Source organism: Nannobrachium achirus, assembly GCF_963921795.1.
Source record: "Nannobrachium achirus genome assembly, chromosome: 8".
In the NCBI taxonomy this organism is placed as follows: Eukaryota; Metazoa; Chordata; class Actinopteri; order Myctophiformes; family Myctophidae; genus Nannobrachium; species Nannobrachium achirus.
In genome coordinates, this window is record NC_137817.1 from 67,948,666 (window position 1) to 67,961,766 (window position 13,101).

The 13,101-nt window shown below is 41.4% G+C and overlaps 2 protein-coding genes across 2 annotated transcripts; both read right to left on the minus strand.

Moving 5' to 3' along the window:
* Nucleotides 1-356: 356 nt before the first annotated feature.
* LOC308290287 (T-box protein VegT-like) lies at nt 357-2,694 on the minus strand (the record flags this gene model as incomplete). The annotated part of the gene is made up of 5 exons (XM_080732072.1): nt 357-1,030; nt 1,162-1,465; nt 1,586-1,750; nt 2,355-2,457; nt 2,573-2,694. 5 exons carry the CDS (start codon nt 2,692-2,694, stop codon nt 357-359), a joined length of 1,368 nt encoding a protein of 455 aa, XP_080588198.1.
* A 7,475-nt stretch (nt 2,695-10,169) lies between these two features.
* On the minus strand, nt 10,170-12,493 carry LOC308290288 (T-box protein VegT-like; the record flags this gene model as incomplete). The annotated part of the gene is made up of 5 exons (XM_080732073.1): nt 10,170-10,834; nt 10,961-11,264; nt 11,385-11,549; nt 12,154-12,256; nt 12,372-12,493. 5 exons carry the CDS (start codon nt 12,491-12,493, stop codon nt 10,170-10,172), a joined length of 1,359 nt encoding a protein of 452 aa, XP_080588199.1.
* Nucleotides 12,494-13,101: the final 608 nt, after the last annotated feature.

The following is a 13,101-nucleotide window of genomic DNA, read 5'->3' on the forward strand; positions in this document are numbered from 1 at the left end:
TATGTGCACTGCATATTGCAAAAAGTAATAGAATGCGTAGTCTGTTAATTTACACTGTACAAGCCAGAGAGTCTAACTCTCTAAAACCTAACTCTAACACTTTTTACAATATAAACAAGTTCTTCATTTTCATACACTGCTTTTTACATTTTACCCCAAGAAACTAAGTGGGTTTGTGGCAGAGAAAGTCACAGCCCTAGCCTGAAGCCTCTAAAAAGGCTAGTATCTCCCTCAGTCCATAGGGATATCCCATTGTAATGGTTAAGATATTGGACTTTCACACAGGAGGCTGTGTGTTTGCATCACCTCCGTTACACGTTCTCTCAAAAGAAAAGGGGATATTGTCCTTTCAAAATTCACCAACAAGGGTAGGAGAAGAGTGGGTACTGGCTCCACTCTGCCGTGTTCCCATCATGGTGATGGTAGCTGTGTTGTTGGTGGCTGCTGTGCTCGGGGACGGTGGCGACGTGCGAATGGAGAGAGGGGTGTGTGAGCGGGTGCATCACGTACTGTCCTGCTGCCTCGGCATCTCCTCTGTGACTAATACCCTGCTCAGCTGGGTAGTACCCGGGCCCGTAGAGTGGGTAACCCCGGATGGCAGCGTTGGTTTTGAATGACACATGCATGCCAACGGCCGGGGCGGGCCGGTAGTCTTGGCTGACGGGCATGGCAGCCTGGCTCTGGACCGGGGATCGCTGCTGGTTCAGATGATCCATCTCCCTGCAGAGGTCCAACCTGAAGCCCTGGTTGTGCTCGGGAACGGTGGCCACGTCTGGGACGTGGGATTCGTAGCTGCGCCGTCCGTCACTTTCTCCCGCCACAGAGACAGGGGATGGGAGTCCTGAATGCTCACCGGATCTGGAGGGGTAGTGCTGGTAAGCAATGGATGCTGGGACCATTTGCTCTTCACTGCTGTAGTCTTGTCCTTGCAGCTCCAAGGACTCCACGCCCCAGGGTGAAAGTTGCTCTTCCTCCTTGGGACTCTTCATTGTATCCACTGATTGAGTGGCATGGGGTGACCTCTGGATACCTGAGGGGGAAATACACACAGTTTAATTTGAGAATTGTTTTCATAGTTATGCATCAATACATTTAGAATTCCATCCTGGTTTAGTTTAAGATCCAAATAGCAAATATATATAATTTGGAAGGGGGTATTACCTGGAGGACTATTGTACATGGCCTTCATATCCATCTTGGCTTTCTTTGCAGCACTCTTGGGACTGTTGTTTGAGCGACACCTCTTGCTTTGAGGGCGAGTGCCGTCCTCTCTGAATCCTTTGGCAAAGGGGTTGTGGTCAATCTTCAGTTTGGTGATCTTGGTGTTCTGGTAAGCAGTGACTGCCGTGAAAGCGGTCTCTGGGAAGATGAAGGTCTGGACATGTCCCCAGCAGACTGTGTAGAGGCTGTCTGCCTGGATTACATGGAACCTGGGCTGGTAGCGGTGCAGCGAGTGCATGATGATCTGATAATCAAAGAGAGGGCAAAAAATAGCATGAGACATAATGCATAAGTACTGCTGCTAACAATAGTAGTTGTAGTAATGTGCTTTCATAACACTGCAAGTTGTAGTTGCTATCCTTACATGTCCAAACTGATCCAAGGTGTTGTTGGTGAGTTTCATCTTGAGGAAGGACACAGACTGCTTCATCCAGTGGGTTCCCGTGGCGGGGGAGTCAGGATGGACGTAGGTTCGACACGGGGGCTGGGGCTCTGCCTTTCCTGCTACTTCCCACTTCTCATTATTCCACTACAGAAGATGGGAGAAGAAGGGGGGTTAGGAGTGAAACCATGGGGCAAGTCTGATGTCAAGCATGTCTGGGTTTTACATCTTTTTCTCTGCACAAGAAAAAAAACATCTTGTTGGGTAAAACAAATATGCATGAAATCAATCCATATGGAATTAAGCCTATATTGGTGATAATGGAAATCTGATTCTATGCTACATTACGACAAAGGGCAATTTCCACTGCAAAAAAAATGCTATTTATACAATATATACTATATACAATATAGTATATAATAAAAAATACAATTGTAGTTGATAATTTTGGTTTAGTCTTTAAAAACCGATCCAACATCATACATGCAACATTGGCCTCTTTCTTTCCTATCACCAAATCCTAGTGAATGCACTTCACCTCTCTTTTCATGTGCATGCTAATAAGTGTGTATGAGACCACACGGTCCAGGCCAACTGATATGGACATATAAAAAGCCAGATTGCTCCTATGAAGAGAAGTCTTGGAAGGGTGCTAATTGAAAGGCCTCCAACCGAGGGTTAAACAAACAGTGATAATTGGATAACCTGGAGCCTGCAAATATTGTTTATCTCGGCAGAAAATTATCCTTACCTTGTATCTGAAGTTATCCACAGGAACCATGTCCACCATAACAACGTAGTTGGCATAGGGCTGGAGTCCAGAGAGGCTGATGTTACAGTGTGGAAACATTCTCCTGAAAAGACACAGAAACAAAAACACTGATGAGCTTACTGTTCAACTACCAGTTAGTTGAAGCTATAGGAATGCCTGTGATTATTAGTTTCTGTAAGACTGTTGGGTGAAAGTACCTTCCATGCTTGGTGATAATCATCTCTGTTTCAAAGCCATGGAAGGTCTTCCACAGATCAGAGTTCTCCAACGTCAACTTTGTCTGCTGGTAGGGTTCATCTGCAGGAGGGTACTGTGCCATGCTGAAGGGCTTGGTGTCTACAAAAGCAAATAGAATATATAATTAAAATCATTGTATCATCATGCTTGCAAGTAGACAGTTTCATTGTGTTTTAGCTGCATGGCACACAAGTTGCATGCTCTAATAATAATAATACAGTGAAATCATTAATGTTAATTTAACTTTGATGAAAAGTAAAAAAAAAAATGCACACTTCAGGATCATTAATTTAACTCTGAACAGAATGGGCCTATTTTAAGTAACTCTTGCAAGTTAAAATAACACAGAGGAGCTTGCTGTGTAAAGTTAGATCCCAAAGATAATTAAAAGTGAGACTTACCACAGATTTGCTGCATTCTATCTTCTTAAGATCTTCACCACTAGCAGCAGTAGTAGAACTAGTGGTAGTAGTGGGCAGCTGGTGGAACCTTGATGCAAAGGTTCTTGTGAGACAAAGCAGTGAAGTGCAGGAGTTCCAAGAGCTTTAGTTCAAGTTGCTTGTGCTGTTCATCCATGGAGTGAAGACCTTTTAAATGATCCTCTCCCCTCATGTTTTGGACTGAAGGCCTGACCCTTGAACTTGATTGGTCCTCCCAGAAGGGGAGGGGCCAAGGTAGGTAGAGTGCTCAGGATAGAGTGGGGGGGGGGGGGGCAGGCAGGCTCATTATCTGGTGTCTAACCCTTTGAAGTGGGCTCATCAGGGGAGTGCTCACACTGTGACATTATGCATAGATCTACTAGAGTTGTTGGTGGCCTTTTGTTCCAGTGGATACACATGCTTGCAAAGTACACTATGCTTGTCTGTGTCTCAAAGTCAATGGTTCTCAAACATTTTAAGGTCAAGGACCCCCAAATGTATATGGAAAATATGTTTCAGCGATATGAGTGAAACAAAATATCAATTCAGGTTGAGTGTCAGGCTAGTATGCACCCAGAATAGGGACATTTCATGTGGTTGCAAGGAGTTGGACAGAGAAATATAGTTTTGACTGTTAATGTTTTTCTAACCCTTTTTCATTAGCCCTGTTTCCTTCCGCTGCCTCAATTTGTCAATTAGATTCATTTAATGTTCAACTCTATTAAACTCTATGAAGAGGTCAAGACCCTGCATTATCTGATCCATCACTCCCTGAAAATGGATGGTGCACTTGAAACACCATACAAGAGCCTGTGGTAAACATGTAGCCCACGTGAGTGTTTACAGTGAGGAACTTTTCTGAATCTTTGAAGCTGTGAATCAAATAGTCTGAAGCTGCACATGAGGATTCATACAGGGAAAACCCTTCATCTGTACAGTTTGTTGCAAAAGCGTGAAAATAAAAGGTCATAGGTTACACTCTTGACACAGGCTATTATTACTGGGGTGGGAACAGCATGATCAATTATTTCTCAATAACTCTTTTTTGGAAGGTACATTTTGCTATTTGACATAATATACAAGCTCACGACAGCATTTTAAGCTTGTTGATCATCTATTTTCAATACCGATGATAGGATTAAACTGGGTTAAATTATCTTTATGCTATAATAAATCATTTTGTTGGTTCCTCGTGGAGTAGAGCTTTAAGCTTTCAGACCGAGCCCGTCAGCTTGACCTGACCCCCGCCGGACCAAAATGTTCACATATTTTTGAGAATTTGGGTCAGGTGACTCAGGTCAGGACTTTTGTATAATCTAATATCATAAAAGTTGTGTAACTATGAAATGAAAAAGGTGATTTATAAAAAAAAAAACACTCAGTTGTAACGTTTGTGGCAACAGCTTTAGCCATATTGTTAGTTTGAAGAATCACATAATGGTTCCAACAGGGGAAAAGCATAACCATAACAGCTTTAGTGATGATAGTACTCTGAAGCAGTATGTGACGATTCATACAGGGGAAAAACCCTTTAGCTGTACAGATTGTGTAATTTGGAGAAACACACAAGGGTTCATACAGGTGAACACCCCTTTAGCTGTAATGTTTGAGGCAACAACATTAGCCAGATTGATAGTTTGAAGAAGCACATGAGCATTGATTGATTGATTGATTGAAGACTTAGTTTATTAGAAGTTTGCATAGGAAAGGGTACAGTTTCATGACGGTACAGTTCACTCAGCATTGAAGCAGCTTGAGGGTTCAGTTAGGGGGAAGTCTGGAAATTTGAACGAGGAACATTCTAATCACAGAAGCTACAGTCTGCCTCACCACAAGCATAACTGTTGGTACCTTTGCTTCCATGCATTTACCTATTGCAGATTTTGAGCCACTTTGAATGAACCCAGGCAGTGCTTCCTTTCTTAACTGACAAGATAACAATGTCAATGTTTTACATTTTGTTATAATGTAACAAACCCAATAAATGTGTACACTTTTGTAATGTTTATTATAGTGTGTAGTAAGAGAAATGTTTTCTTTTGTGCGTTGTTTTAGTTTGGAATAATGATACCATTATTCATTGTATTCATATACACTTTTGAAAATAAATGTTATAATACAATGGTATTACATTGTCGTGTACAAATTTTAGTGTATGGGAGGGGCTTACAGTACATGTACGGTATGTATCAACATATTTGTTTTTGTAGGCTAATTTCTGATTTGGGCCTAACTACAGGTTAGGACTAAATGGGTTAATTGCCCGAGTGCCACTATTGACTCTTTCAACCTGTACAACCTGTGCCCCTAATTGGTAGAATAAACCCTTTTAAGATGATGTGGCTGTCTGATCTATACAGTGCTCTGTGCTCGTTTACATGTTTAACCCTGTAAAAGCCAAATATATGGATGAAACACGGCTGAATATGTGTCACCGTCATGATGTTCCAGTAGTCCTATAAGCAATTTGAATACAAAAAAAATCCTAATCCTATGTTCCAGACCATTCACACCATTCACACAACACTGTTGGGGGCTTTATACTCACTATACTTATCATACTAAAGGGAATACATGCAAATGAGTTGGTCCATCCATTCAGCAACAGGGCTACACACCCTAACCCATTAACAAAGGGACAAGCATCCTCTAAAGAAAACAGTCCACAGCATTCCCAACCTGTGGCCTCCAACAGATTAAATAAAGATTGAGTATTCAAACCCTACAACCATACATAATGGTTTGATTTGTGTAAACTGGCACAGATGCATGTAAATGTGGTGTGATGGATATGTTTTGTAGAAATAAGTTACAAAGCTCTACAATCCAATATGTCTGAGTTAGAGTGTTTGGTAGTACATAGGGATTCATACAGGGAAAAAAATACCTTTTGCAGCACAGTTTGTGGCTGCTGCTTTAGTCTATAGTATTCTGAAGCTGCACACGATGATACATACAGGGGGGAAACCCTTCAACTGTACAGTGTGTGGCATCAGCTTTAATAAAAGTAGTAATCTGAAGCAGCACATGAGGATTCATACAGGGGAAAGCCCTTTAGCTGTATGGGTTGTGGCAGCGGCTTTAGTAGTTTTACAACTTTGAAGAAACACATGAGAATGAATTCACAGGAAATCCCTTTAGCTGCACAGATTGTGGCAACACCTTTAAGTAAAAGATGCACATGCAGATTGATACAGGGGGAACGCTCTAGCTGCATACTTCTCAGCTTTGGTCTAATTTAAACTTTGAAACAACACATGGGGGGGAAGCCTTACAGTTGTACATTATTTGACTTTTTCCGAAGTCTGTAAATGTGCATGAGGAACATTCATTCTAATCACAGTATGGCAAGCCACAGATGCTACAGTCTGCCTCACAACAAGCATAACTTTTGGTTCCTTTGCTTCCATGCATAGCCTAATAGGTATAGGCATAGAGCCAATGTGAATTAACCTGCAGGCAGACCTTCCTTTCTTATGTTTTAAACTGACTAGATATTAATGTAAATGTTTTCCAATTTGTATAATGTAACAAACCAAAGAAACATGTACACTTAAGCAATGTTTATAGTGTGTAGTAAGTGAAAGTAATGAAAGTATTCTTTGTTCAACCATTTCAGCCAGGCCTAACTAAACTAAACATCTGAATTAGTGTGTAAATGTTTTAAAGGACACATTGTCTTGTGCCTTGTGCTAAATAGTCACATTGTATTGTGAAAATAAAATGGCATAGTAGCTCTTTACAGAGACCACTACTGGGGTGAGAACAGCACCAACTTCTCTATATGGATGTTGTCAGCCTAATCAAAATGATACTCAAAACAGCATGTAATTGTTTTAGGAAGGTGACACTGTGTACCTTCTAAGATTATGTGCTCTGTGCTCATTTACATGTTTAACCCTGTAAAACCCAAATATATGGATGAAACATGTGTGTCACCTTTCTAATGTTGCAGAATGCTAAGTATTTTCCCCCCTTTGTTTAATACCAAGACATTTATCATTACAGATGAACCGACCTGGGGAAGTTGAACAGTCCTGTAGAGAAACCAAAAGGAGGAAGATTGAGAACCAGGTTTGTTATGTTTGTGTTATTGCATTATCTACCAGTAAGACGCATAAGGCTAATTTCTGATTTGGGCCTAACTATAGGTTAGGCCTAAATGGGTTAATTGCCCGAGTGCCACTATTGACTCTTTCAACCTGTACAACCTGTGCCCCTAATTGGTAGAATAAACCCTTTTAAGATGATGTGTATGTCTGATCTATACAGTGCTCTGTGCTCGTTTACATGTTTAACCCTGTAAAAGCCAAATAAGCTATAAGCAATTTGAATACAAAAGAATCCTAATCCTATGTTCCAGACCATTCATACAACACTGTTGGGGGCTTTATGCTCACTATACTTATCATACTAAAGGGAATACATGCAAATGAGTTGGTCCATCCATTCAGCAACAGGGCTACACACCCTAACCCATTAACAAAGGGCCAAGCATCCTCTAAAGAAAACAGTCCACACCATTCACAATCTGTCACCTCTAACAGATTAAATAAATATTGAGTATTAAAACCCTACAACCAGAAATAATGGTTTCATTTGTGTAAACTGGCACAGATGCATGTAAATGTGGTGTAATGGATATGTTTTGTAGAAATAAGTTACATAGCTCTACAATCCAATATGTCTGAGTTAGAGTGTTTGGTAGTAGTACATAGGGATTCATACAGGGGGGAAAAAAAATTGCAGCACAGTTTGTGGCTGCTGCTTTAGTCTTAATAGTATTCTGAAGCTGCACATGAGGGTACATACGGGGGGAAACCGCTTCAACTTTACAGTGTGTGGCATCTGCTTTAATAAAAGTAGTAATTTGAAGCAGCACACAAGGATTCATACAGGGTAAAACCTGTACCTTTAGCTGTACAGGTTGTGGCGGCAGCTTTAGTCAGGCAGACAGTCTGAAGCTGCACATGAGGATTCATACAGGGGGAAAACCCTTTAGCTGTAAAATGTGTAGCTGCCGCTTTAGAGAAAAAACGTGGTTTGATGCAGCACATGAGGATTCATACAGGGGAAAACCCTTTAGCTGTAGCCTACTGTGTTTGACAGCAGCTTTAGTAGTTTTACAACTTTGAAGAAACACATGAGAATTCATTCACAGGAAAACCGCAGCTGCACAGATTGTGGCAACAGCTTTAAGCAAAAGCTGTCAGGACTTTTGTATAACCTAATATCATAGAAGTTGTGTAACTATGTAATAAAAAGGTGATTTATTAAAAAAAAACACTCAGTTGTAACGTTTGTGGCAACAGCTTTAGCCATATTGTTAGTTTGAAGAATCACATAATGGTTCCAACAGGGGAAAAGCCATAACAGCTTTAGTGATGATAGTACTCTGAAGCAGCATGTGACGATTCATACAGGTGAAAAACCCTTTAGCTGTACAGATTGTGTAATTTGGAGAAACACACAAGGGTTCATACAGCTGAACACCCCTTTAGCTGTAATGTTTGAGGCAACAACATTAGCCAGATTGATAGTTTGAAGAAGCACTTGAGCATTGCTTGATTGATTGAAGACTTAGTTTATTAGAAGTTTGCATAGGAAAAGGTACAGTTTCATGACAGTACAGTTCACTTAGCATTGAAGCAGCATGAGAGTTCAGTTAGGGGGAAAGCCTTACAGTTGTACCTTATTTAGCAGAAGCTTTGTCTTTTGACTGTTGCTTCCATGCATATACCTATTGCAGACTTTGAGCCACTTTGAATGAACCCAGGCAGTGCTTCCTTTCTTAAAGGACATATTTTAGATTGTAATTAGAGAAAGTGAGTGTTAAAATGTTTTCATTTGCTTCGTTCTATTATTTTATCACGTTTACCGTGCTAAAATATGGGGCATGCGTACGCATAGGGGCATGCGTACAAGTGGCTAAATATGTCTTTTTAGACACAATAAGCCAGCAGTTTCTTTATTGCTATTTACAGTAACACTTCTAGCCCCCATAAGTCACATCCAACCATGAAAGGTTGCGTTGTATCTTGGGAATGGGCTTATCCTGTGTAAAATTACATATTTAGCCAACTTGTATGCATTGCATACAAGCACTGAAATAAGAATCTCTAAAACAATAGAAAGAAGTAAATGAAATCATTTTAACACTCATCTTTTATATTCTTTAATTACCGGTACAATCTAAAATATGAACCCTTGTTGTAAAAAACTAAAGTTGTCCTTTAGCTGACAAGATAACAATGACAATGTTTTACATTTTGTTATAATGTAACAAGGTAATATGGGCCAATTGAGTTCGCATTGTGTGCATGTATCTTTAAGTATCTTCTGGAGATTCTGATTTCCATTGAATGGTGCTATGCTGGTTGACATTCGTTCGTACTCTTGCCTCTTGCCCTTGCCTCATGTAAATGATCAATGTCCTAAGTCAACTCCTGTGTTTCGTGTGGCCAGGGTAACACAAACGCAGTAATGATAATACTGCTGATTTTATACTCTTGCTGAAGATTAACCGTTTTTAGACTGTTTATTCTAATAACTGGGTAAGAATGTATGTTCTAACATTTGAGTAAGAAGGTATCCAACATCCGAAACCTATTGTGTTTCTCGTACCAGGAAGAAAAACAATTTGATTATGCTATATTATAAATATACATGACACATGGTTAAAATGTAAAAATAAACTTTATTGTCCATCACACAGTGATACAGATTTTTTTCTTTTTACATTTCATATAGTGTTGCATAGGTGCATATCACAAAAAAAGAATGTGTAGTCTGTGATTCAACAGACTCCATTGTTAATGTACACTGTACAAGCCAGAGAGTCTAACTCTCTAAAATCTAACACTTTTTACAATATAAACAAGTTCTTCATTTTCATACAATGCTTTTTACATTTTACCCCAAGAAACTAAGTGGGTTTGTGGCAGAGAAAGTCACAGCCCTAGCCTGAAGCCTCTAAAAAGGCTAGTATCTCCCTCAGTCCATAGGGATATCCCATTGTAATGGTTAAGATATTGGACTTTCACACAGGAGGCCCGGGTTCGAAGCCTGGGTGGGGCGGTTTGCATCACCTCCGTTACATGTTCTCTCAAAATAAAAGGGGATATTGTCATTTCACAATTCACCAACAAGGGTAGGAGAAGAGTGGGTGCTGGCTCCACTCTGCCGTGTTCCCATCATGGTGATGGTAGCTGCGTTGTTGGTGGCTGCTGTGCTCGGGGACGGTGGCGACGTGCGAATGGAGAGAGGGGTGCGTGAGCGGGTGAATCACGTACTGTCCTGCTGCCTCTGCCTCTCCTCTGTGACTAATACCCTGCTCAGCTGGGTAGTACCCGTGCCCGTAGAGTGGGTAACCCCGGATGGCAGCGTTCGTTTTGAATGACACAGACATGCCAACGGCCGGGGACGGCCGGTAGTCTTGGCTGACGGGCATGGCAGCCTGGCTCTGGACCGGGGATCGCTGCTGGTTCAGATGATCCATCTCCCTGCAGAGGTCCAACCTGAAGCCCTGGTTGTGCTCGGGAACGGTGGCCACGTCTGGGACGTGGGATTCGTAGCTGCGCCGTCCGTCACTTTCTCCCGCCACAGAGACAGGGGATGGGAGTCCTGAATGCTCACCGGATCTGGAGGGGTAGTGCTGGTATGCAATGGATGCTGGGACCATTTGCTCTTCGCTGCTGTAGTCTTGTCCTTGCAGCTCCAAGGACTCCACAGCCCAGGGTGAAAGTTGCTCTTCCTCCTTGGGACTCTTCATTGATTGAGTGGCATAGGGTGACCTCTGGATGCCTGAGGGGAAAATCACACAGTTTAATTTGAGAATTGTTTTCATAGTTATGCATTATTAATACATTTAGAATTCCATCCTGGTTTAGTTTAAGATGTAAATATATATTTTTTGGAAGGGGGTATTACCTGGAGGACTATTGTGCATGGCCTTCATATCCATCTTAGCTTTCTTTGCAGCCCTCTTGGGACTGTTGTTTGAGCGGCACCTCTTGCTTTGAGGGCGGGTGCCGTCCTCTCTGAATCCTTTGGCAAAGGGGTTGTGGTCGATCTTCAGTTTGGTGATCTTGGTGTTCTGGTAAGCAGTGACTGCCGTGAAAGCGGTCTCTGGGAAGGTGAAGGTCTGGACATGTCCCCAGCAGACTGTGTAGAGGCTGTCTGCCTGGATCACATGGAACCTGGGCTGGTAGCGGTGCAGCGAGTGCATGATGATCTGATAATCAAAGAGAGGGCAAAAAATAGCATGAGACATAATGCATAAGTACTGCTGCTAACAATAGTAGTTGTAGTAATGTGCTTTCATAACACTGCAAGTTGTAGTTGCTATCCTTACATGTCCAAACTGATCCAAGGTGTTGTTGGTGAGTTTCATCTTGAGGAAGGACACAGACTGCTTCATCCAGTGGGTTCCCGTGGCGGGGGAGTCAGGATGGACGTAGGTTCGACACGGGGGCTGGGGCTCTGCCTTTCCTGCTACTTCCCACTTCTCATTATTCCACTACAGAAGATGGGAGAAGAAGGGGGGTTAGGAGTGAAACCATGGGGCAAGTCTGATGTCAAGCATGTCTGGGTTTTACATCTTTTTCTCTGCACAAGAAAAAAAACATCTTGTTGGGTAAAACAAATATGCATGAAATCAATCCATATGGAATTAAGCCTATATTGGTGATAATGGAAATCTGATTCTATGCTACATTACGACAAAGGGCAATTTCCACTGCAAAAAAAATGCTATTTATACAATATATACTATATACAATATAGTATATAATAAAAAATACAATTGTAGTTGATAATTTTGGTTTAGTCTTTAAAAACCGATCCAACATCATACATGCAACATTGGCCTCTTTCTTTCCTATCACCAAATCCTAGTGAATGCACTTCACCTCTATTTTCATGTGCATGCTAATAAGTGTGTATGAGACCACACGGTCCAGGCCAACTGATATGGACATATAAAAAGCCAGATTGCTCCTATGAAGAGAAGTCTTGGAAGGGTGCTAATTGAAAGGCCTCCAACCGAGGGTTAAACAAACAGTGATAATTGGATAACCTGGAGCCTGCAAATATTGTTTATCTCGGCAGAAAATTATCCTTACCTTGTATCTGAAGTTATCCACAGGAACCATGTCCACCATAACAACGTAGTTGGCATAGGGCTGGAGTCCAGAGAGGCTGATGTTACAGTGTGGAAACATTCTCCTGAAAAGACACAGAAACAAAAACACTGATGAGCTTACTGTTCAACTACCAGTTAGTTGAAGCTATAGGAATGCCTGTGATTATTAGTTTCTGTAAGACTGTTGGGTGAAAGTACCTTCCATGCTTGGTGATAATCATCTCTGTTTCAAAGCCATGGAAGGTCTTCCACAGATCAGAGTTCTCCAACGTCAACTTTGTCTGCTGGTAGGGTTCATCTGCAGGAGGGTACTGTGCCATGCTGAAGGGCTTGGTGTCTACAAAAGCAAATAGAATATAGAATTAAAATCATTGTATCATCATGCTTGCAAGTAGACAGTTTCATTGTGTTTTAGCTGCATGGCACACAAGTTGCATGCTCTAATAATAATAATACAGTGAAATCATTAATGTTAATTTAACTTTGATGAAAAGTTAAAAAAAAAATGCACACTTCAGGATCATTAATTTAACTCTAAACAGAATGGGCCTATTTTAAGTAACTCTTGCAAGTTAAAATAACACAGAGGAGCTTGCTGTGTAAAGTTAGATCCCAAAGATAATTAAAAGTGAGACTTACCACAGATTTGCTGCATTCTATCTTCTTAAGATCTTCACCACTAGCAGCAGTAGTAGAACTAGTGGTAGTAGTGGGCAGCTGGTGGAACCTTGATGCAAAGGTTCTTGTGAGACAAAGCAGTGAAGTGCAGGAGTTCCAAGAGCTTTAGTTCAAGTTGCTTGTGCTGTTCATCCATGGAGTGAAGACCTTTTAAATGATCCTCTCCCCTCATGTTTTGGACTGAAGGCCTGACCCTTGAACTTGATTGGTCCTCCCAGAAGGGGAGGGGCCAAGGTAGGTAGAGTGCTCA